General features: G+C 46.9%; 1 protein-coding gene across 1 annotated transcript in view; it reads right to left on the bottom strand.

Moving 5' to 3' along the window:
* Positions 1-340: 340 nt before the first annotated feature.
* TTLL4 (tubulin tyrosine ligase like 4) overlaps positions 341-22,008 on the bottom strand; it is a 44,177-nt gene continuing 22,509 nt past the window's right edge. The window contains 20 exon segments of the mRNA XM_064372975.1: positions 341-2,958; positions 3,396-3,481; positions 3,868-3,938; positions 4,083-4,293; positions 4,888-4,990; positions 6,667-6,804; positions 7,137-7,271; positions 7,593-7,691; positions 8,298-8,420; positions 8,813-8,941; positions 9,206-9,288; positions 9,384-9,575; positions 10,276-10,352; positions 10,711-10,821; positions 11,278-11,402; positions 16,236-16,299; positions 16,652-16,761; positions 17,658-18,748; positions 18,751-18,968; positions 18,971-19,239. Coding sequence (XP_064229045.1) covers positions 2,703-2,958; positions 3,396-3,481; positions 3,868-3,938; positions 4,083-4,293; positions 4,888-4,990; positions 6,667-6,804; positions 7,137-7,271; positions 7,593-7,691; positions 8,298-8,420; positions 8,813-8,941; positions 9,206-9,288; positions 9,384-9,575; positions 10,276-10,352; positions 10,711-10,821; positions 11,278-11,402; positions 16,236-16,299; positions 16,652-16,761; positions 17,658-18,748; positions 18,751-18,968; positions 18,971-19,142 — 3,594 coding nt within the window. The 5' untranslated portion in view covers positions 19,143-19,239 and the 3' untranslated portion in view covers positions 341-2,702.

A 22,008-nucleotide genomic window follows, 5' to 3' on the forward strand; every position in this document is an offset into this window, starting at 1 on the left:
TTCATTAGTATTTTTTCTAAGCGACTGAGTTTTTCATCATTCCTAAGTGGATGTGAAGTCAGCATGACTGCCCTCCTCCACTTTTCACCCCAAGACCTTACTCCACTACTCTAGAAATATCCTGCACTTCATTCGTTGTCTCAGGAACACTCGCTTCCCTTCCTCCAAATAGACTAGGTAAGTTATCAACTTAGGAAAGCAATTGACATGCTCTGACAAATATTTATTCTACTATACTCCCAAATTTAACTTTCCAAAAAAATCTCATTCCTTCTCGAAAACACCTACTTAGCTGAATACTTCATAACGGTGGGTATTCAATGCAAATGTACACGTGTCGAATGCTTAAAAGGATTTAATTTTCTCTCAAGAGTGAAAGGTGGCCAGGCACGGTGGCTCACGCCTGTAATTCCAGCACTTTGGGAGGCAGAGGTGGGCAGATCACGAGGTCAGGAGATCAAGACCATCCTGGCTAACAAGGTGAAACCCCGTCTCTATATAAAAAAGAATGAAAGGTAAATGTGACACAGTAAGTCCCATTCCTTTCTCCTACCCAGCAAAACCCCCACATCTATCAGATACTCAAATGTGATGACAATTTATTAATGTACAAACATGTTTTAAACTACTAAGAGCACTGTCTTTCCATTGCGCATTTAGGACTTTCATTGATCATAAGGACTTCATTTCCTAAGTCCTTCTCCCTTCCCCCACCATGCTTCCCCCGACACCCTCAATCAGCAATGCTGGTTCCCTCTCCAGTTACGGGAATGGAAATGGATTGGCTGTGTTGTACAAGATTCTCAGAGGGCAAGCCAAAGAAGTTGGTTTTCATGGAGTAAACCAGCTCAAACAGGTCTCCATGCCTAAGTCCTTGCGGAGAAGGCCCAGCCACAACAAAGCTGCCAGGCAGGCGGCTCATTTTCTCTTAGGAAGGCAGCAGATGCCCTGTGTCATGTCTGCACTAGAATACTGCAGCCAGAGGACTGAAGAGCTGGGCCACTTCAATTACATAAGAAAAGATCCAATATGACTATCAAAGACCTCTCCCATTATGGCCCGACTTTAAAGTCACTATTGAGCAGCCAATGATGCCCAGGACTTTGCCACCAAACTTTCTTCACAACTGTCAACATGGCCTTAGGACTGGCCAGACACCACCTACTCTGTGGCCTTGAACCCAGTCAGGCCTCTCAGTGATCTTTCCAGGGCTCCACCCCAACTTGCCACAGAGCTCCAAAAGCCATGAAACACGGGAGTCTCCATCTTTCCAAAGCTCAGAGAGAATGAGGGCAGCTATGGTACAGGGTGAGACCAAGTAGCTGAGCTTTCTGCCTGATATGCAAAGAGAAAACCTGAGCAGCAGGCACATGGGACCATTTGGCTTCTTATATGTGCCACTGCTAGAAAAAACTAAGTAAAGGGACTGCAGGGGTTGGGGAGGAGGCAAGCAGCAACCAGTAAGTGCTGGGTTAGGAAGGAGCACAGCTCCAGAGAAAACCTTTCTGATTCAAACTCTTCCACCTGTTCTGCCCCAAAGTTCCACTTTCTCATCCCCAAATGAGAGAAGTAGAACTTCTGGTTCAAGTGCTGGGGGTCCTTTGAGATCTCTGTAAATACAGCTCACTCAGTGAACATTTACTGAATACTCACTGTTTACTGAGTCTAGAGGAGGGAGGTAGAATCAGTTGAGTACAAGAGTTTAGTCTGAAGTCTCATTGGAAGCCCATCCTACAATAATGACCGCTCCTGAAACCTACCTGCCAAGCCACCAGACCCTGCTTGCTGTAGAGCAGAACATGAGAAACCACGTTTGCTGGATTGTAGAGAAACCTCATCCCCTTCCACCCTCTCCCTGGACTGTGTCCTTTGATACATGGAGACAGGTAACAGCTACTGGAATTATCTGGGCTCCTTCACTGGGGCCATGGGAAATTCACAAAGTTCACAGACCCTCTTACACCTCACAGCTAAGGAGCTGTCCACGAGAGAGATGTCAGAAGGCTGAACGAGCAGTGATGGGGGGTCAGAACAGGAAGACCTAGGGCTGCTGGCAAGGTGGGTATTTGGAAGGAGGCGGTGAAGATGCCTTCAAATAGGCATCTTGGGCCTTTGTAGGCCAAGATCCTAGTCTTGGGTGGCTAGGTTCCAAGACTGGGATGACAGGAAATGGGTTCGGCATGCTGTGGCCTCTCCACCTGTCTACTGAGGAAGTTCAAAGCTTTCTCCTCAGGACAGCGGGTGGGAGAGGGGTGAGGGAAGACCTAAGGAAATGAGGACCTCAGAAGGCCCCCTCCAATTCAGAACAAAGGACTTCTGGCCCATAAGTGTTCTGTATGTTTTCTCCTCTTGAGCTACAACTCAGCAACTGCACCAAGGCCCCAAACAAACCACATGGCTCACTTAAGGTAGAAACCAAAACCTGCTTTATACGGCTGCGTGGTCATCACTGGCTTCTCTGCTGAGATATGAGGTGCCAGCCAGGCAGACAGGTGACAGAGGGTGACCCTTCCTCACCTTCTCCCCATCACCACCATCCCTCTGGTTCTACAAATACTCATCTCTATAATGCAATCACTTCAAAAAATACTCTGAGGAGGGACAGGGTGAAGCGGGAAGGGGTTCAGGCTGGTCAGCAGGCCGGTTCCTGTGAGGTAGCTGATGCCCATACTCCTGGGCAGAGGCTTGTGGAGAGAGGCCAATTATGGGCTCACAGCCAGGAGGGAGTCACTGGCTGACTGGAAAGTGGAAGGAGCAGCAAGTCTTGAAGTCCGCCCAGAGTACTGGATCACAGGTAACGTCTGGGTGGAAAGGCTGGGCTCTTTGCTGGTGTCCTCACTGTCCTTTGAGGAACTTGGTTTCTGGGGATAAGGGGAAAGGCCAGCCTGGGTCTTCTTGGACTTGGGTGTGGTCCCATCTTCAGTGAGTAGCAGACTTCCTTCGCAGGAGCTGTGTTTTCTGGAGGGAACAGGTAGGGAAAGAAATGGCTGAGACACTGTCTAACTGAGACTTTACCTTAGGATTTGCTTCAGAGTCTGGAGCAGGCATTCACATTATGGTGTTAGAGGCCATAATTACATGGATATGTAATAACCACACAAAACATTCTATTTACTTGAAGGCTCGAGTAAATGGGGGTGCGGGTAGAGGGCTAACGACTTCCCACAGCAAGTGGGTATGGCTGACAACAGCCGCTTCCGGAGGCGCTTCTGTCCTCCAGCTCAGCTTCACTGGGCATCCCAAGAGCTATCAAAAAAAGGACGAATGTCCTGACACTCCCACCAACCCCCAGCTGGAGAATGCTGATTTCACTGCCACAGTCTGGGAAGAGACGAAGGAAGAAAACTCTCCAAACTCATAGCCAGCAGCCCTTCCCTTGCGCAGGCAGCACTCACCCCAGCTTGCTAGTCTCTGATTTGCTGAAGGCATTGAGTATCACATCATCCTTTGAGACAGCTGGAAGTGATGTCGGGAGAGACCACTAAGAGCAAAGGAAGCAATGAGACCAAAAGGGCTTGGTGGAGGCAACGCAGGAGTGCTTGGGGTCTTGGGACCCTCTAAGTGATCTAAGGGGCTCTCCTCTTCCCTACCCCTCAGACATGGGCCCAGGTGGGTAAAAGTCTCAGTTCTCTTCTGAATCAGACAAGAAGTTGAGGCCTACAAAGCACTTTTTGATCCTTGAAAGAAAGGTACTCAAGGAATCCTGGAGGCACCTATTCCCTTGAAAGGAAAGAGTGGTGAGACAGAAGCAGAGCCTAGCAGAGAAGTGAGAGAGGCCTTTACATACAACCCAACTCCTGCCGCACTCGTAAGGCAGAGGCGGGAGGGGCCTGAGAAGGAGCTGTCCTCGACACTGGCAGCACTCACCACTGGAGCAGAATCAGAGACAACTCCCATGTGGAACCCTTTGTAGCACCAACTCCGGAGCAGATCTACTCCTAGGACAAGATTAGCAGGAGTTGGGGCTTAAGAAGGTAGAATCAATTGGCCAATTCTTCTTTCCAGAGAGGCCCATTTCTTGGTATACTGGGATTTAATCTCTCACTAAACATGGCTTTCTGAGGGCAGGGAGGGCACATCACCTTTGAGCTTGTTGCCATGGTATTTCTGTTCCCATTGGGTGGTGAGAATGTTGAAATATCGTGGCTGCTCAAAAAAGCGGAGATAACGAGAGGAGACATGAGAAGGAAAAATTCGTTCAAACTGACCACGGCGAGAAAACTCATCTTCCATCTCGACCAGAATCCGAACATCATCTGGTGTCAGGACATCCAGCACAGATGCATAGAAGTCCTGTGGTCCAAGGAACAGAGAGGAGAAGGGTGTGACAGAGAGTGTAAGTCAGGGGCAGGGAATCAAGAAGCTGGGGGACAGGGAGCACACCCATGGGTGTGCTCTGGGATGCTCCTGGAACTCCTGAGGATAGCCTAGTGGGCCAGCTCTGAACATCATCTGTTCCTAAGTCTACTGAACTTAGACAGTGGGAGAAGACACTCTTGTCTGGGGTCCAGGGAGCCACTGGAGCTGAGATGTTAAGTAGTTTGTTGAATAAAGTCAAGATGACGATCCAGCAATTCAGATTTGGCACCAGTCTTCCGCCAAGCTTAAATCCGGATCCCTTATCTGCTCTGAGAATGTCAGCTTCCTGGGGTCTCTCATTGTACTTCTCAGAGAAAGAAACCCAAAGGGTGAAAGTCGACAGCTGGGACGAGAGGACCAGAAAACATGCTTCAGACAACCAGTTATGCCAACAAATCTCCGCATATCAGAAGATTACAGGCCTGAACGAAGAAACCCTCCTCTAAAGAAAACCTGGTTGCTTTTGGGTCCTAAATGTTTGACCAGGGAAGTTTTCTGCTAGCATTGAGGGGAAGACCAATCTCTTACCTGATCAGGAATTTTCTGGGTCAGATAATAGGCTTTCTTCACCTTCTGTGCAGTGAAATGCTCTGGAGCCATTCGACATTTGTTCCCGGGGGAGGTGGGCAGGCTACAGCAGAGGCCAGAAAGAAAGCAAAGGGCAGGGTCAGCAGCTTTGCATTTGGAGGAAATATGGAGACGGTCCAGCCCAGCAGACACCCTTCTCAAGGGAAGACAAAGATGTATGAACAGAGGCTACATAAGTAGTAGGTCGGACTAAAATGCACTTCCCAGAAGTAACCTGTCTGAGAGTCATCAAATATTAAGTGAAAGAGTACAAACCACCATCTTTAGAATGAATTTGAATGATAAAAAATGAGGACCTTGCAATAAGCCTTATTGTGGTATATATTTCAGTTTAGTTTAATTCACTGAACACTTAACTATATACCCAGCTCTGCCCTACTGGCTGTGTGATCCCGGACAACTGACTCAACCTCCCCTTATCCCAGTTTCATCACCCACATTACTACAATTACCATAATCACTGTTGAGAGAGATACAAAGATGACTGGAGCCCAGCATGGTGGTGCACACTAGTCATCCCAGCTACCTGGGAGGCTGAGGCGTGAGGATCACTTGAGTCCAGGTGTTCAAAGCCAGCCTGGGCAACACAGTGAGACTCTGTCTCTAAAAAATTAGTAATAGCGAAATAAATATGACTAAAAATCAACCCCTGCCTTCAAGGAGCTTACAGTATGGCAGGTGGGATATGACAAATGACAACCACTGGACATAGCCAAACATTGAGTCTACAAGGTACAGTGGGGAAAGCAAGTTTTGTTATCAGGCAAGTCAGGATTTGAATTCCAGTCCTAGTGCTCTCTAATTGAATGACCCTGTTGGGCTACTTAATCCCAGAGAACTTCCGTTTCCTCCTCTGTAAACTGCAGGTATGAATACTAACTTTACAGGGTTATTGGAAGGATAAGTTACAGAGTTTTCCTCACACATCTCAGGTACTAACTAAATATAAACTCCCTCCTCTCAAGAGTGGTTCCAAATGGTTTGTGGTATGGAGAAAAAAAGGCCATACTGAGCTGGCTTCATGAAGATGTATGAACTAGGCTTTGATGAACAGGTGAGGTTAATGGCAGGACTGGCAGTGGGGCATTTCAGGAGGAAGAAACCCCATAAGCAAAGGAACGAACACTATGGGGAACAGCAAGAGGCAATGAACATTTCAGAGAGGAAACTGGACTAATTGTCCTTAAGGATCATTCCGACCTTGAGGTTGCGTGAGTGATGCAGTTTGTCAGGGCACAGGAGCCAGGGGAGAAAGAAGACAGAGATACGCCAAGAAAAAGGAAGCTGGGACCCTGACTGCCCTGGTAAGGAGTTGTTTTTTTTTTTTTTTCTTGCTATATTGCCCAGGTTAGATAGAGTACAGTGGCTATTCACAGGCCTGATCATCATAGTGCACTACAGCTTTGAACATCTGGCCTTAAGAGATCCCCCCTGCTTCAGTCTCCCAAGTAGCTGGGACTAGAGACACACACCACAGTGCCTAAGATGTTTAAATGTGATTCCTAGGCCTGTGGCTCCTGAGCAGGGGATCGACATAACTGAACATACTTAAGAGGCAATGGTGTGGTGCACTAAGTAGCATGTGAGCGGACTACAGGGGCAAGATTGAGCAGCAAGGGGAACCAGGCCGGAGGGAGCACCCAGAACCCACTCCTTCCCAGAAATTACAGCAGGGCTATTCATGCTGCCAGCGGAGCTGCGAAGAAACAAGGGCCTAACCTGGTGGTGGAGCTGCTGCAGCTGCTGGGGCTGGAAATGACATCCTCTGCATTGGGCAGGACAAAACCGGCCAGGTTCAGAAGGTCACGAATCATCTGGCCTTTGATGCTGATGTCCAATGGAGAGCTGGAGTGGAGACTTCAGAAAAAGGATAGAAAGAGTGGTCAAAGCAGTACTCCAAAACAATCTCTGGTCATATGTGCAACTCAGGGCTGGCCTCATTTACTTCCTGGCTTCCCTAGGATGAAAGCTGCTCAAATATCCCAGTGCAGGATCACCATCACAAGAGTCTCTTGCCCCCAAAACAGTGAATAACCTCACTCAGGGTGGTAAACCTGCCCATGACCTTGATCTGCTAAAGGAAAGCCAGCAGTAAGGATCCATTAAAAAGAACAACTTACTGGAGTGGCAATGGCAGCATGAGGATAATGGGAGGATTCTCTCATGAGTGTCCCGAGAATACCACCTACCTTGGGGAAATGTTGACTTCCAGGACCCAGGGCTTGAGGTTTTCATCTAGCATGATGTCAAAACCAAAGAGTTCGTGGCAGCTATAGGGCCGCCGCACATACATCTTGAGCAGGCTGGTCACGTAGGGCTCTGACCTGGTCATGGGGATGAGGAAGTACTCATTTCAGCTCCCAGGGGACTCTACCAAGATCTCTCCTGCCAAAAGAGTGGCCCAGAGATAGGCAGGCAGAAGCCACCCAGGAAAGGCAGCTCTCAAGAGACGCATCTGATCTGGGACCAGCTCCTGGGGATGAAGTTCAGTAGATGAGAACTCAACTCTAGCTATTCCTTCCTACTCCCTTTCCTTAAAACCAAACCACAGCATGGCCAAAGTCCAGAGCACAGCAGTGTGAGGCCCAGGAGAAATGAGGGGGGTCAGCAGCAGGCCCCACAGCCAGGCTGGCAATGTGACTCACGAGATGATGGTTTTGACAACAACATCTTTTATCTTCTCCCAGATGGCATCACTATTGACTCCCTTCTGGCTCAGGTAGTTCCACAAAGCCTTCAGTGCCCTGTAGATGGAGGAAGAGGAAGTATTAGGAATTATATTCTAGGAATGAGTGACAAAGACAAAGAGAAAGGAACAAGAGACCTAAAGGTATTTTCTTGATATCTATCTCTTCCTTTGCCATTTTCAATTATGAAAGAGATGAATTTGAATGCAAATAGACCAATTTTTTGTTTTGAGACAGAGTTTCACTCTTTCACCCAGGCTGGAGTGAAGTGGTATGATCTCAGCTCACCGCAACCTCCTTTCCCCAGGTTCAAGTGATTCTCCCGCCTCAGCCTCCCAAGCAGCTGGGATTATAGGTGCCCGCTACCACACCTGGCTAATTTTTGTATTTTTAGTAGAGACAGGGTTTCGCCACGTTGGCCAGGCTGGTCTCAAACCCCTGACCTCAGGTGATCCACCTACCTTGGCCTCCCAAAGTGCTAGGATTACAGGCGTGAGCCACCATGCCCAGCCTTAAATAGACCAATTCTGAATTGGTAAGTATTTATATAATCTCTGAGTCTTATATTAATCCTCCATTCACCATGCCCCTGAAACGCCCAAAACCCTAGAACCCTGTACTCCTCTAGGCCTTCACTGGACTGGGACACTCTGTCCTCAGTACCATTTGTGGCCCTGGCAAGCCATTTCATCTGCATTGGCCTGGTACTCGGCATTCTTTTTATTGACACTGTAGTTGGTCAGGTGCATGAACTTATTGCCAAGACTCTTCATGGAAGGGGAATACCTGGAGGTAAGGAAACAAAAGGCAGGGGTGAGATGATGACAGAGCAGACGGAGAAGAGGCCAAACATTTTCCCAAACCCTGAAGAGGTGAGAACAAGTGATCTTTTCATAGCCACAAGGGCCTGAGAAGTGTATCTGTCTATTGGCAAAGTTCTCAAAAACCACAGCTAAACTCATCTCCTTTTTCCCACCTCAGTCCTGCATGCAGGAAGATCCTCCCCTGATTTCATGAAGCAGAGAGCCTCCTTATTTCCCATTTCCTGCCTTCCCCCTTGCTAACAAAAACTATCAAAACATTTGTTATTTTTTCTGTTTGACGTCCTCTAGTTTCCTCCCTTCGAGGAAAATAAAATCCCCAATATTGTCAGAGGATACCTCACCACTGTAACATACTTGCAACTGGCAAAGCGGACCAGTCCATCTGAAAAGAGGTAAATCCGCAGAGGATCATAGGAAGTGACGTAAACATAGATCCGCAGGTCAAACTTGCTGCCGCTGATGAGGTAGGGTTTGTGTAGATACCTACATAGGACAAAGGCCAGCTTCTCATCCAGTCAGATGACGGGGCTCAGTGGATAACCAAGCCACAGAAAAAGCTAGCTAACAGTCCCCAAGATAAAGACCTTAGAATGGTCTTTATTTTTATCTTTATCTGGTCTGCTTAGAACAGTTGGCCAAGGAAGCTCTTTGGCTGGGAGAACAAAGAGCAGAAGAACACTGTAAAAAGGGAACCTCGAGGCCAAGGAGGTGGGAGGATGGGCTAAGGGCTATGTGCTACAGGCTCACCTCTGTACCAGGAGGGGCCTTCGCTTGGGGAGCTGACTCCACTTGTGAATAACCTGGATGCCAATGCCTCGGGCTGATGCTGGCTAGGAGTAGAAAGGAGATGAGATTTGCTCCAGGTCCAACGCTCTGTTGTTCCCACTCACAGACCATGGTCTCCTGGCAACTGTGATTCACTCACTGGCTTCACAATCCACTTTTGGCGGCTGCTGCTCTCCCACGCTTTGCGCAGGAGCTTGGCATCCTGGGGTAGGATGAAGGACTGGGGGAAGAAACTGAACTCCTTTTTGCCAAAGCGGCTCTGCATGCGTGACAGGTTCCGCCATAGCCGGTCCTTTCTCCCAATCTGGAATGAGCCTGGGAAATGGTTTAGCTACAAAAGAGAAAAGGGTGAGTGCAGGAAGAGGGCAGAGGTGAGGCCATGAGGAAGATGACAAGACTCACTACCATTCCAGCTTCTTTAGCAGCACTCCAAGCTTTTGTTCCATCTTACTATCACTACCCTAATGGTCCTTAAGTATCCAACTGCGGAGCACCCATCAAAAGGTGATTAAAACACAAGACAAAACACAGTAATGACTAAGACAGACAAGTTATTCACCTTAAGTGCAAAGAAAAAGCTATTACATCTTTTTCCATGAAAGCCTATGGGATGAGGAAATGAGGAGAGGAAAGCATTTAGCCTTTAGTAAGTCTGGGGGCAAGGGACTCATTCATTCCAACATGAGACCAGAAGTCCTCTTTACACATACTCAGCTTGGGGGAATGGAATGTGCACTGGTCATAGGGAAACATAATAAACAGAAAACAGACAATGCAACTCAAAACACATCAGAGTAAAAAGCATCTTTGAGAAGCTACAACTGCCCAAGATACTGCAGCTGAACTGGAGATGTTCATGAGCCACTGGAGTCTCTCACTGTACCCCTGTCCTGTACTTTCTCCTCTGTACACCTTCCTGACTTCCCCACGGTCATCATCCTCTTCCTACCCCCTACCCCTACCCGCAACATCACCCTCCTCTTGGCCTAGTCCAAAGTCCAGGGGAACAGCTCCTCAGAAAGGGCCCCTACCTTCTGATGCTCTCGAATGGATCGGAAACTAGGAGACTTCATGTGGTGACCCCAGCAGCCCAGCCAGTCATCGTTTCCTACAGGAGGTACAGCAGGGAATCAGCCTTGCTAACAGCTCAGTCCTGGGACACAGAGAAGCCCAGAGGCCCCAGAACTGGGCAGAGCTCCCAGACTTGGTTTTCAAAGAGTTGCTGTGGAGCTGTCCTACATGAGGCCCTGGGGCTAGGGACAGAACAATGGCCTTCTGTGTCTCAATTCTCAACAACAGGCTCAGCCCAGAAGGATTTCAGAGCTGTTCCCTCCCCTGACGTTGGATTTCAGGAGAGGGCCCCAGCTGCCCCCACACAGGCACGAGGTATCTAAAGTACTCCCCCTACGCAAAGCCCATCTATTTGGGGCAAAAAGGACAGGCTCACAGTAAGTCAAGCAACTCACTTTTGCTGATTTTAAAGTGGGACCGTCCAATGGTCTGCTTGACAATGTTGGGGGTCACTGTGCTCATCTTCCATCGGAGCAACTTCCTCTGCTCCCAGGGAAGTTTCTCCACTGGGAAGAATGCAAAGGGTGTGGGGATGGGGGGTGGAGAGGAGCAGAGAGTCATGGTGAGAAGACAAAAAAGGTGGCATGGCTACCCATTTTTCCCTTGGCAGGCAAGTCACTAACTATTGCTCCAGATCAATGTTTCAGAGGAGCACACTTTGGGAAAGAAGAGAGGCTGTGCAGGAATGAGGAACCAAGAAAGGGGAGACCAAAAGGGAAAAGCAACAAGGTTGGAGAGCATGAACTAAGCGTGACGTTGCAAGGCTGAGAAGGGTCAGCTCAAGGACAGACAAGAAAAAGGTTGCATTAGACCTAAGACCAGATCGGAAACCGGGCACATTGTGACAACTGCCACAGCAGCCATTCTGGAAACGCTCTCCCACCTTCTGCCACCTCCTCCCAACTTAGCTAGCGTCCTTTTCCCAGGGACTCTTCTGGGCTTTGACACTTGGCCAGGTTTACCTCTCTCATCCCGAGTGCCAAAATAGATGGTAGGGGGAACGTTGGGAAAGAGACTGTAGACGAGGGCTGGTCGGACAACTTTCTCATGATTGGAAAGGGGTTTGGTCAGAATTTCCATACAGCTTCTAAGATGGAAAAACAAACATGGAGTAGAGAAAGAGAAAGGAACAGCCCCGAAGTGTCGTTGCTATTACATACAATTTCTTTCCAAGTGTTATCTTTTAACTTGTGATTCTAAAAAGCCAAGTGCTTAATCATTAATAATTATTTTATACATATTAATCTATAAGATGCTAAGCTAATCTACACATAGCCACACCATCAAATGTCACCTAAAGACAAGGTTTTCCAATACTTCATTCTGCAATACAGCTCCAGAATTTCCTGTGACAAGACACCGGCTGGGAAAGTCCCCGAAAGGAGTGGTTCTGAGAGGGGGAAATGAGTGCAGGTGGATGCTAGAGGAATGTGCTATGCTAAGACGAAGAAACAAATGAGACAAAAGAATGATGTGAAAATTATGAAGGAGGAAAACCAAAAAAAAGAGCTGAGGTACAAAGACTTTTAGATAGAAAAGGGGGAAAAGCAACAGAAAGAAAAGCAACAGTGATACGTCCAGTTCATTTTATATTTAGGTTTATCTAAAGATTCATGGACGGTTAGTGCTTTTCTCCATTTTGGAAGTGATTTGTGACACTTTTTATTTAACAGTATGGGAACACAGATCTGGATGTGATGAAGAGATGTGGCTGATCTGGGGCAGTAGGCCACGGGCGTCCCTGCTCTTACTCCGACAAGGGCATGGCCACGGCTGTCTAAGGGGTGTTAACATGGCAAACATATCAACTACCTGTCAGGTACAAGCTGACAGACCCAGTTCATTCCTTTAATTAGCACTGAAAAATGGAGAAAATCACTGTTATTCTTTACAACTTAGATTATATGATCCACAAATATTATTATCATAACATTGTTAGCTTAAAAAAGTCACTTGACCTATTTTCAGCACAACAGAAACAGGCACTGCATGTGAAACACTTCAGTGTTTTAAATCTTTAAGATTTTTAGTGAATTTTATTTAATCAAGTTAAATACTAATACCCAATGAAAAAAATTCTAATTCATTCAACTCTATTTCTCATTTTCAGAACTTTTTCTTCAAAGGCTTTTGGTTTACTGAGTTTGAAAATTTAAGATTGTTGAAAATCAGTAAGAATGACTTAAAATTTAAAAACAAAGATAGAAGCATAAAATGGTATAGCCACTCTGGAAAACAGTTTTGGCAGTTTCTTAAGAAACGAAACATGCAACCACCATACAACCTAGCAATTGCACTCCTGAGCATTTATCCCAGAGAAATGAAGACTTATATTCACACAAAAAAATGTACATGATTATTTATAGCAGCTTTATTCATAAGAGCCAAAAGCTGAAAACAACCTGAATATCCTTCAACAGGTGTACAGTTAAACAAACTGTGGTACATCCATACCCTGGAACACTACCCAGCAATAAAAAAGAATGGGAACTATTAATACATACAACAACCCAGGTCAATCTGCAAAGAATATGCTGAGTGAAAAAAACATCAATGCCAAAAGGTTACATACTGCTGTCATTCTATCTGTATAACAACCTTGAAATGACAAAAAGGAGAAGTAGTGGTTGCTGGGATGTTAAGGAGGGGATGGCAGCAGGACGGAAGTAGGTGAAGCTTCAGGGGTAGCAGAAGGAGAAATTCTTACAGTGATGAAAATGTTCTCTTTTTTTTTGAGACAGAGTCTTGCTCTTGTCATTCGGGCTGGAGTGCAGAGCCGCGATCTTGGCTCACTGCAACCTCCGCCTCCCAGGTTCAAGTGATTCTCCTGCCTCAGCCTCCCAAGTAGCTGGGATTATAGGTGCCCGCCATCACACCCAGCTAATTTTTGTATTTTTAGTAAAGACGGGGTTTCACCATGTTGACCAGACTGGTCTCGAACTCCTGACTTCCAGTGATCCACCCACCTTAGCCTCCCGAAGTGTTGGGATTACAGGCATGAGCCACTGCGCCGGGCAAAATGTTCTATATCTTGACTCTAACAATGTTAACAATATCTCAATCACACTATATTGTACTTCTGCAAAATGTTAACCAGTGGGGGAAACTGAGTAGAGTACAGGGGACCTCTCTGCATTCTTTCTTACAACTGCATGTGAAATCTGTAATTATCTCAAAATCACAAGCTTAATTAAAAAAAACAAAAACAAAAAAACCCTTGTGAATTGTCTCACAAGAGTCCTGAACTTCTCAAGAGACCTGGCTTCTAGTCTAGCTATGCTAGAAACTATAACCTTGGAACAGCTACTTCACTTCTCTGGTCCTCAATATTTACACTGGACTTGATGGCTTCCATCTCTAAAATTACATGATTCTTAGAGCACAACAGGAAATGCAATGAAAGTATTGGTGTGTAGGCTGGGCACGGTGGCTCATGCCTGCAATCCATCCCAGCACTTTAGGAGGCCAAGGCGGGTGGATCATGAGGTCAGGAGATCGAGACCAGCCTGACCAACATGGTGAAACTCAGTCTCTATTAAAAACACACACACAAAAAAATTAGCTCGGCGTGGTGGCGCATGCCTTTAATCCCAGCTACTCAGGAGGCTGAGGCATGAGAATGGCTTGAACCAGGGAGTTGCAGGTTGCAGTGAGCCAAGATCGTGCCACCGCACTCTAGCCTGGCAACTGAGACTCCGTCTCAAAAAAAAAAAAAAAAGAAAGTATTGGTGTGTAAAGAAACAGGTAGCGTTTCCAATGATTTTTCTGTGGTTGCCAAATTTTCCATAATAAATATACGAATCTTTCATAATAGAGAAAAAATAATATTTTAGCAATCCAAAAGCATTTTATTTTAGTCATCTTTAAAACACAAAGTGATTTGGAATTCATCTATCTCCACTTTTGGTCAGGTGCAGTGGCTCACACCCATAATCTCAGTGCTTTGGGAGGCTGAAGCAGAAGGATCACTTGAGACCAGAGTTCAAGACCAGCCTGGGTAATATAATGAGACTTTCCCCAACAACTCTATAAAACTTTTTTTTTAATTAGCTGGGTGTGGTGGGTGGTCCTGTAGTCCCAGCTGCTCAGGCGGCTGAGGCAAGATAACTGCTTGAGCCCAGGAGTTTGAGGTTATAGTAAGCTATGATGGAGTCACTGTACTCTAGCCTGGGCTAGAACAAGCCTCCGACTCTAAAAAAATGAAAAAATATATTTCCATTTTCTTGAAAATTATGGTTAAGCCTCATATAGATAAGAAGTTATGTGCAATTTGTAGAAGCTAATTAATTAATGAGCAAATGATTCACAAACACCTTTTGGGAATTTTATCTTATATATCAGGAAGGCTTAAGGGCTATGTAGCTGTCCTGAAGTAGGTCCTTAAGTGTAGAAAAGGTAGGACTCCAAATCAATTACATGTCAAATATCTTTCTCTTATGAAGAGTGGAGGTACTTAATTAACATCCAACATATATAACCTGAAGTAGTTTTGCTTTTCTGGAAGGAGGATGGGCTAGGCTCAAAGTGACAATTTATGCATCAGACTTGGTACCTGTGATGGGATTTCTATCTACCTTCACAGAGAATCCCAGTTCTCTCTCTCACTTTCCAAACAGCTCTGCCTCCACCTTACAGGTTAGGGGCTCTAAAACTGGAGTGCTGCTGCCACATCATCACATTTCACAAAGATGCAGCCTGTCTTGTCCATACTAGACAAGGCAGAGAAGGCTCCCTTTCTTCTTAGCTTCATCTAAGGAAGGTTGATGCATAGAGAAGCTACCCAACTCTGGGAGCTCCATATGTTGGTCAAGCCTAATGATATACAGCTAGATTTTTTGTTTGTTGGGTTTTTGTTTTTGTTTGAGACAGAGTTTCACTCTTGTTGCCCAGGCTGGAGTGCAATGGCACAATCTGCGCTCACTGCAACCTCCACCTCCCGGGTTCAAACAATTCTCCTGCCTCAGCCTCCCAAGTAGATGGGACTACAGGCATGCACCACCATGCCTGGCTAATTTTTTGTATTTAGTAGAGATGGGATTTCACCATGTTGGTCAGGCTGGTCTCGAACTCCTGACTTCAGGTGATCGGCCTGCCTTGGCCACCCAAAGTACTGGAGGATTACAGGCATGAGCTACCACGGCCGGCCTACAGCTAGGTATTAATTAAAAATTAGGGCCAGTGGCTGGGTGTGGTGGCACAATCCTTGGGAGGCCAAGGATTACAGGCGTGTGCCACCACACCCAGCTAATTGTTTCTATTTTTAGTAGAGATGGAGTTTCACCATGTTGGTCAGCCTGGTCTCTAACTCCCCGCCTCAAGTGATCTACCCATCTTCGCCTCCCAAAGTGTTAGGATCACAGGCTAATTTAAGCCACTGCGCCTAGCCCATGATACTGGTTTTTGTTGTTGTTGTTCTTGTTTTGTTTTTGAGACAGAGTCTCACTCTGTCACCAAGGCTGGAGTGCAGCAGCATGATCTTGGCTCACTGCAACCTCTGCCTCCCAGGTTCAAGTGATTCTCATCCCTCAGTCTCCCAAGCAGCTGGGATTACAGGTGTACACCACCACACTTTGCTAATTTTTATATTTTTAGTAGAGGCAGGGTTTCACCATGTTGGCCAGGCTGTTCTCAAACTCCTGATCTCAGGTGATCAGCCCACCTCAGCCTCCGAAAGTGCTGGGATTACAGGCGTGAGCCACTGCGCCTGGCCCATGATACTGTTTTTAAGCCACACTGATGAGATATGCTTCTGGCCACCCCCCATTACTCCCTGTTCAAAAACTAAAGTCGTAAACATAAAAATTTGGTTAAAATGCATTAGAGTTCTCAAGGTCATTAACGACTTGGGTGGTTAATCTCTTTATAATCTTGAAGAGACAAAAGATGAGCATCTAACAATGAGCTATACAGCCACACTTACCGAGAGATCATGGCCACCGATTCGCTGCGGGAGACTGCACTTAACGAGGAGCACTCCGAGTCTTCTAGGGGAAGGAAGAACAGAGGAATTCTGACTAGAAGAGGCTGCAGCACAAACTCACCAAGGCTGGGCAGCTCTTCCTCGAATATCCTAGGCTCAGCCCTTCTTGGGGAGCCACAAGCACCACTCTGTGGCCTTGCACTGCCTTCCTCAACAGAAGCAGGGAGAAGGTAAGACCAGGGGGACAGGAGGACTAGAGACCAAAGTCCTCTAGAAGGTACTACCCCCTTAAGACCCCCAAAACAAATGAAAGATGTAGGTAATGTGAGTCAAGGACCTAGTACACAATTGTTAGTCCACTGCCCACCCAGGTCATAACCAACTCCTAGTTTGAAGTAAAAGGGTTCCCTACTCACCCTCCTCCTCTTCATTCTCATCATGGCTACAACAGTCTTCCAAACCATCTACTAGTTCTTCTTCTGTATCTTCAGTCTCAGTCTGGTCTGGCTGGAGGTCAGTAGCTGAACTAAAAGAAAGAATTATGACCCTAGCCTAGTCAACTCCATCTAAGAGGTCACAGGTAGATTCTGAATCCTTCATCGTCTCCCAGTATTTGTCCCTTCTCCATTACCAATCTGCTACCTCTTGCCTGGACCTCACAACTCATTTATCTTGTCTTCAAAGCTTAGGTCTAGGCATAGCTCCTCAACCTTACATCTTCCATTCTGCAAAAAGGCACTATGCCTTCCATTTTCTTTGATGTCCCTCACAGCATGTAAGTACAAAATTCTACATCCAAAAACCCATGAATGGATATCTGGTAACTGACTGGAAATGTCCCTAGGCCACTCTCTGGGAACTCAGAAGAAGGCCTGAGTGGATCATCAAGTTTCCCGGAAAATAACAAAACACAAGAGAAGGAGCCAACTATGTGTATCTCCTAACTATAAATGGCTGTCATGCCAAGAATGACTGAGAACCTGATTTGGTTTGGAAAAAGTAGGAAAGGCACAGGCTTCAACATTTGGTGTTCATAATTCTTATTTCTCTCATGGTTTTCACTTAAAATTGGGGTTGGCAAGCTCTTTTCTCTAAAGGACCAGAGAGGACATATTTTTGTTTGCAGGCCTGTCAGTTTGTCACAACTACTCAGCTCTACCACTGTAACAAGAAAGCAGCCACAGACAACTGTAAGTCAGTGGACAAGGCTGCATTCCAATAACACTTTATTTACAAAAGCGGGCAATAAGCAAGATTTGCTCTGTAAGCTATAGTTTCCCAACCCTTGCCCTCAAGTGAAAACCAAAAATTCTAGGGATAAAAAACAAAACCAGCCTTCAGAGGTACAGTGTCAGTGCCACCCCAAATTATGGTATATCCATTCTGCTGCTCCAAATGAAGCAAAAACATTCTCCAACTTACCTACTATCCCTACCAGATGAGGCCAGCTCCCTGGCCTCCTCAGGTCTCTCCTTCTCAGACTGGCCCAGCTGGATGGAAGAGAGGCGGGTGGCCACGTTGGCTATGCCAAGGGTTTGAGGAGAAGGGGGACCTGGAGCTTTGCCTTCTCCAAATGCTGGAGGGTCAATTACAGATTCACAGGTAGGGCTGTGATTGAGCCCATTGGCATGTGAGGCAAGGAGGTGAATGCTGATACGTTTGGTACAGAAGACTGTATTGTCCAACCCCAAGGTATCCGAGGAACCAGGGAGGACCCCACTGACTGATCCAGCATCCTCCTGAGGAAACTGCTGATTGACCGCAGGAGTTTTCCACCCCCTGCTCCTGTTGAGGTTCCACTGAAAGCTGGGGTTCAGGAAACTAGACTGTTCAAACTGGCAGCCTTGCCTCGGCATCTTCTCAAAGCCTCTTGCGGTCAATTTCCTCACAGCCTCAGTGAACCGAATCTCTTTAGCTGGAGCCTGGGAATCAGAGCTGTCATCCAGACCACAGGAATGTGGCTCTGCCCTCATGGCTAAGTTATTCTGGTTATACCAGGAAGAGGCAACACTGGTGGCGGATGTGTCGTCAGAACTAGGGGTAGACAAGGCGATATGGGCACTGGCATCAGCTAGGAAAGTGCCAATGCTTTTGGGCACCTTATGGTCAACAGGCTGCAGTACAAAGTCTCCAGTACCCCCTGAATGATGCCAAGAGATGGGCTGGACCTCGGGTGAGGATACTGGCTTCAGGCCCTCTGTGGTCTGTGATAAAGGCACTTTCGTGCTATTTGGCCGCATGAAGGAATTATTATTCAGCATGGGCTTATAGGAGGAAGACAGTGGAGATGAGATCTTCCCTGAGATGGCAGAGGCCAGGCTCTTCCCTGAAGGGTTTTCCCCAGCCGCGGCCAAGGAGAGGTATGGTTCTGTGGATGACGAGGCCATGGGCTGGGCCATGGGGAAGACCATGGAAGAAGTGGCCTTATTGGCAGTGAGACTGACAGGGAGGCTCTTTTGAGGGAGAGAAAAAGGGCTTTTTTCTGATGGGCTTGAATGCAAGCAAAAAGACTCTCCAGTTGCTGGTACGGTTTGTGCTGATAGCTGGAGTGGCGGTATAGCAGGGTGCTGTTGAACAAGTCTGGGACAGAGTGTAGGTAACAGGAACTGCTGTGGCCTGCAATGACAGCTGTGGTCCCAGAGCTACACAAAGTGCTGGGGCAAAAGAAATATGCTGGCCTGGGGGGCACGCCCAGGAGGCCTGGGCCCAACCCTGCGGACAGTGTCTCCACTCCTTCTTCTCCAGCTTCCAGATTGGCTTCACTTGCTGATGGGCCTGAGACCAGACTTTGCCCTCAGAGGGTTTCTCAGGTGGCGCGGCAGGCACTGTGCCTGGGAGACCACTCTGCTTGAAGCTGTTTCTCTGGCAGAGGCCAATAGTGTAGTGCTCTGTTCCTGCTGAGGCCATGAGGGGCCAACATCATGGCCACACGGTCTCATGGCCTGGCTCAGGTAAGGTGCCACACACCTCCAGCAGTAGCAGCTGCATCCTGAAGTCTGTCAGTCTGAAGGGGAGAAAAATGATAGGAAATGTTACAGCACCAGGAGGACAGACACCATGCCCCAGCGGTCCTCAGGGAAGCAGTACAGTCCCACTTCAGCATTTTTGGGCAACCAGTCTTGGTCATCATTTGGGACCCTGGGAGAAGAATACTAGATTTCCAGGGAGTTTTCAGTGGTCTTCCTACTGCCCTCATGTGATAAAAGCTGGCTTCATCAAGGACTAAGACACTGAGGTGCCACTACCACTGTGAGGCTGCTCCAGAGCCCCCACTCTCTCACTTAGAAAGCTTTCCACTTTCTCCAAAAAGAAGATACACCTTTCTCTCTCACTGCCCAAAGCTTTCCATGACAGGGGCTACCTTCCCTCACACAAAACCAGTGTGGCTAGGATTAAAGCAAATCTGAAGTGAGAGAGAGCAGTCAATATCTTCCTCCTCATCCATCAATTCTGAAAGATTAAAGATTATCTGAGGCCAGGTGTGGCAGCTCACACCTATGATCCCAGCTTGAGCCCAGGAGTTCAAGACAAACCTGGCCAACACGGCAAAACCCTGTCACTACAAATAAATTAGCTAGGCATGGTGGCATCCACCTGTAGTCCCAGCTACTGAGGAGGCTGAGGTGGGAGGATCACTTGAGCCTGGGAAGTGGAGGTTGCAGTGAGCCAAGATGGTGCCACTGTACTCCAGCCTGGGCAACAGAGTGAGACCCCATCTCAAAAAAAAAAAAAAAACCTGATCTGAAAAACTCATTTTACATCTACTGCTCCCTAAATCAACTCAGCTGCCTCTGATTTAGTCTGCTTTTCATGATTAAGTAGGACAAGTTCAGACAGGAGAACAGAATTCCCTTGCTGACCCTGGAGTTTATTCCGGAGCTGAGACAGCAATTTCATCTCTTGCTAACTATACAGACTTAAATTCCATCCTCTGGGTTGATGGGAAAAAGAAGAAAGAAAATTGAACTCAATGCCAGCATTATTTTTACTTAAAGTGACTTTATTTCCAGCAGCCATACTGGGACAGGAGAGTTCAGGGAGCAGAAGAGAGAGGTTAGAAGAAGAGAGCAGCTTTCTTTCCTCCAAAGCCCAGGCTTAAGTTTGGGCTGATCTCAGGGAGGGAGAGCCTATCTCTTACGTCTTCTCAATCAGTGTTTCCTTTAATACAAAACCTCTAAGCCAGCCTTCTGGGTCTCAAACTGTCTGCTCAGCATGGTCTCTCACTTTCTAAATCAAACTCACAAAATATTCTCCAATTTTCACAACTGTAGGGAACGGTGGGCCTACTTTCAAGGCAGCATCCGGGGGGGAAATAACAAAAACTGTACATAGTCATTTGTGGCCAGGCGCAGCGACTCATGCCTGTAATCCCAGCACTTTGGGAGGCCGAGGCGGGCAGATCACTTGAACTCAGGAGTTTGAGACCAGACTGGGAAACATGGCAAAACTCCTACAAAAAATACAAAAATCAGCCAGGTGTGCTGGCGGTGCATGCCTGTGGTCCCAGCCACTTGGGAAGCTGAGGCCTGAGAAACCTTAAGCACAGAAGGTAGAGGGTGCAGCAAGCCGAAGCAGCACCACTGCACTCCAGCCTGGGTGACAGAGCCCTGTCCGCGGTGGCTAAGGCCAGCTGTCCTGGCACTTGAGGAGGCAAGGCTATACATTCCAGGCCAGCCTGGGTGACATAAGAACTTCTCATTCATTTTTTTTTAAAAAAAGTCATTATTCTGGGATAATTCTGAATGGAATCCTGATATCCTCATCAAGTGTTTTCAGAGTAGCTACAGGGAAGGAATTAGCAGAGACGTTTTGTTTTGTTTTGAGATAGGGTCTTGCTCTGTTACCCAAACTGGAATGCAGTGGTGCAAACATGGCTCAGTGCAGCCTTGGACTCCTGAGCTCAAATTCCCCTTCAGCCTCCCAAGTAGCTGGGACTAAAGGCATGCACCACCACACCAGGCTAATTCTTTTATTTTTTTGTTAAGATAGGGAGTGGGGGTATCTCACTATGCTGCCCAGGCTGGTCTCAACTCCTGGCCTCAAGTGATCCTCTCATCTCAACCTCCCAATAAACTGGGATTATAAGCATGAACCACTGAACCTAGCCTAGGAGAGAGGGTTTCTTTTTGCTTAAGTTATATTTAAAACACAAAAATGGGGAGAGCACCTTGTATTCTGATTAACAGAGTAATGGTCAAGGAAGACCTAAGATTCCTGTCTACATTCATTGTCCAAATGAAAACCAAAAAACACACAGCAGAAGCCACAGGATGTCGCCCTCTTTATCTGCAAAGGCTGACCTACATGGACTCTTTCTGAAGGAGAGTACAAAAAAATCACAACGGAGCACTGCCAATATTCTAAATGATAGTGGGCTAAAAACAGCATAAATGCTAAAACTAGATTTTGAGGCCAGTTACCTCAAAATGAGGTGACAGAAAATGGACCACCACACAAGTCCGAACTATGGAAATATCGTGCTGGGAACAATTACAGCATGTACTTATGGTAGAGAAGCATAGAGACGAAGGGAAAAGTCAAATCCTGCCGATCACTTTACAAGACTACACGCATGCATGCATGTGTATTATATACACTCAACATATTCACAATCCCCTCATTTCATTCTTTTTCGGGAATCCACATCTTGCCCCACCAATGCAACACAACAGACATACCAAAGTGGTAGGAGAATGCCTACGGAAATGAAAACTCAGTCTGCTACCCCGGAAAAACAGCCCCACTACTGATTCCCATGAGCATCACGCTATCT

The sequence above is a fragment of the Aotus nancymaae genome, unplaced genomic scaffold (genome assembly GCF_030222135.1).
Source record: "Aotus nancymaae isolate 86718 unplaced genomic scaffold, 86718_ANA_hifiasm-v0.15.2.pri h1tg000008l, whole genome shotgun sequence".
NCBI lineage: Eukaryota > Metazoa > Chordata > Mammalia > Primates > Aotidae > Aotus > Aotus nancymaae.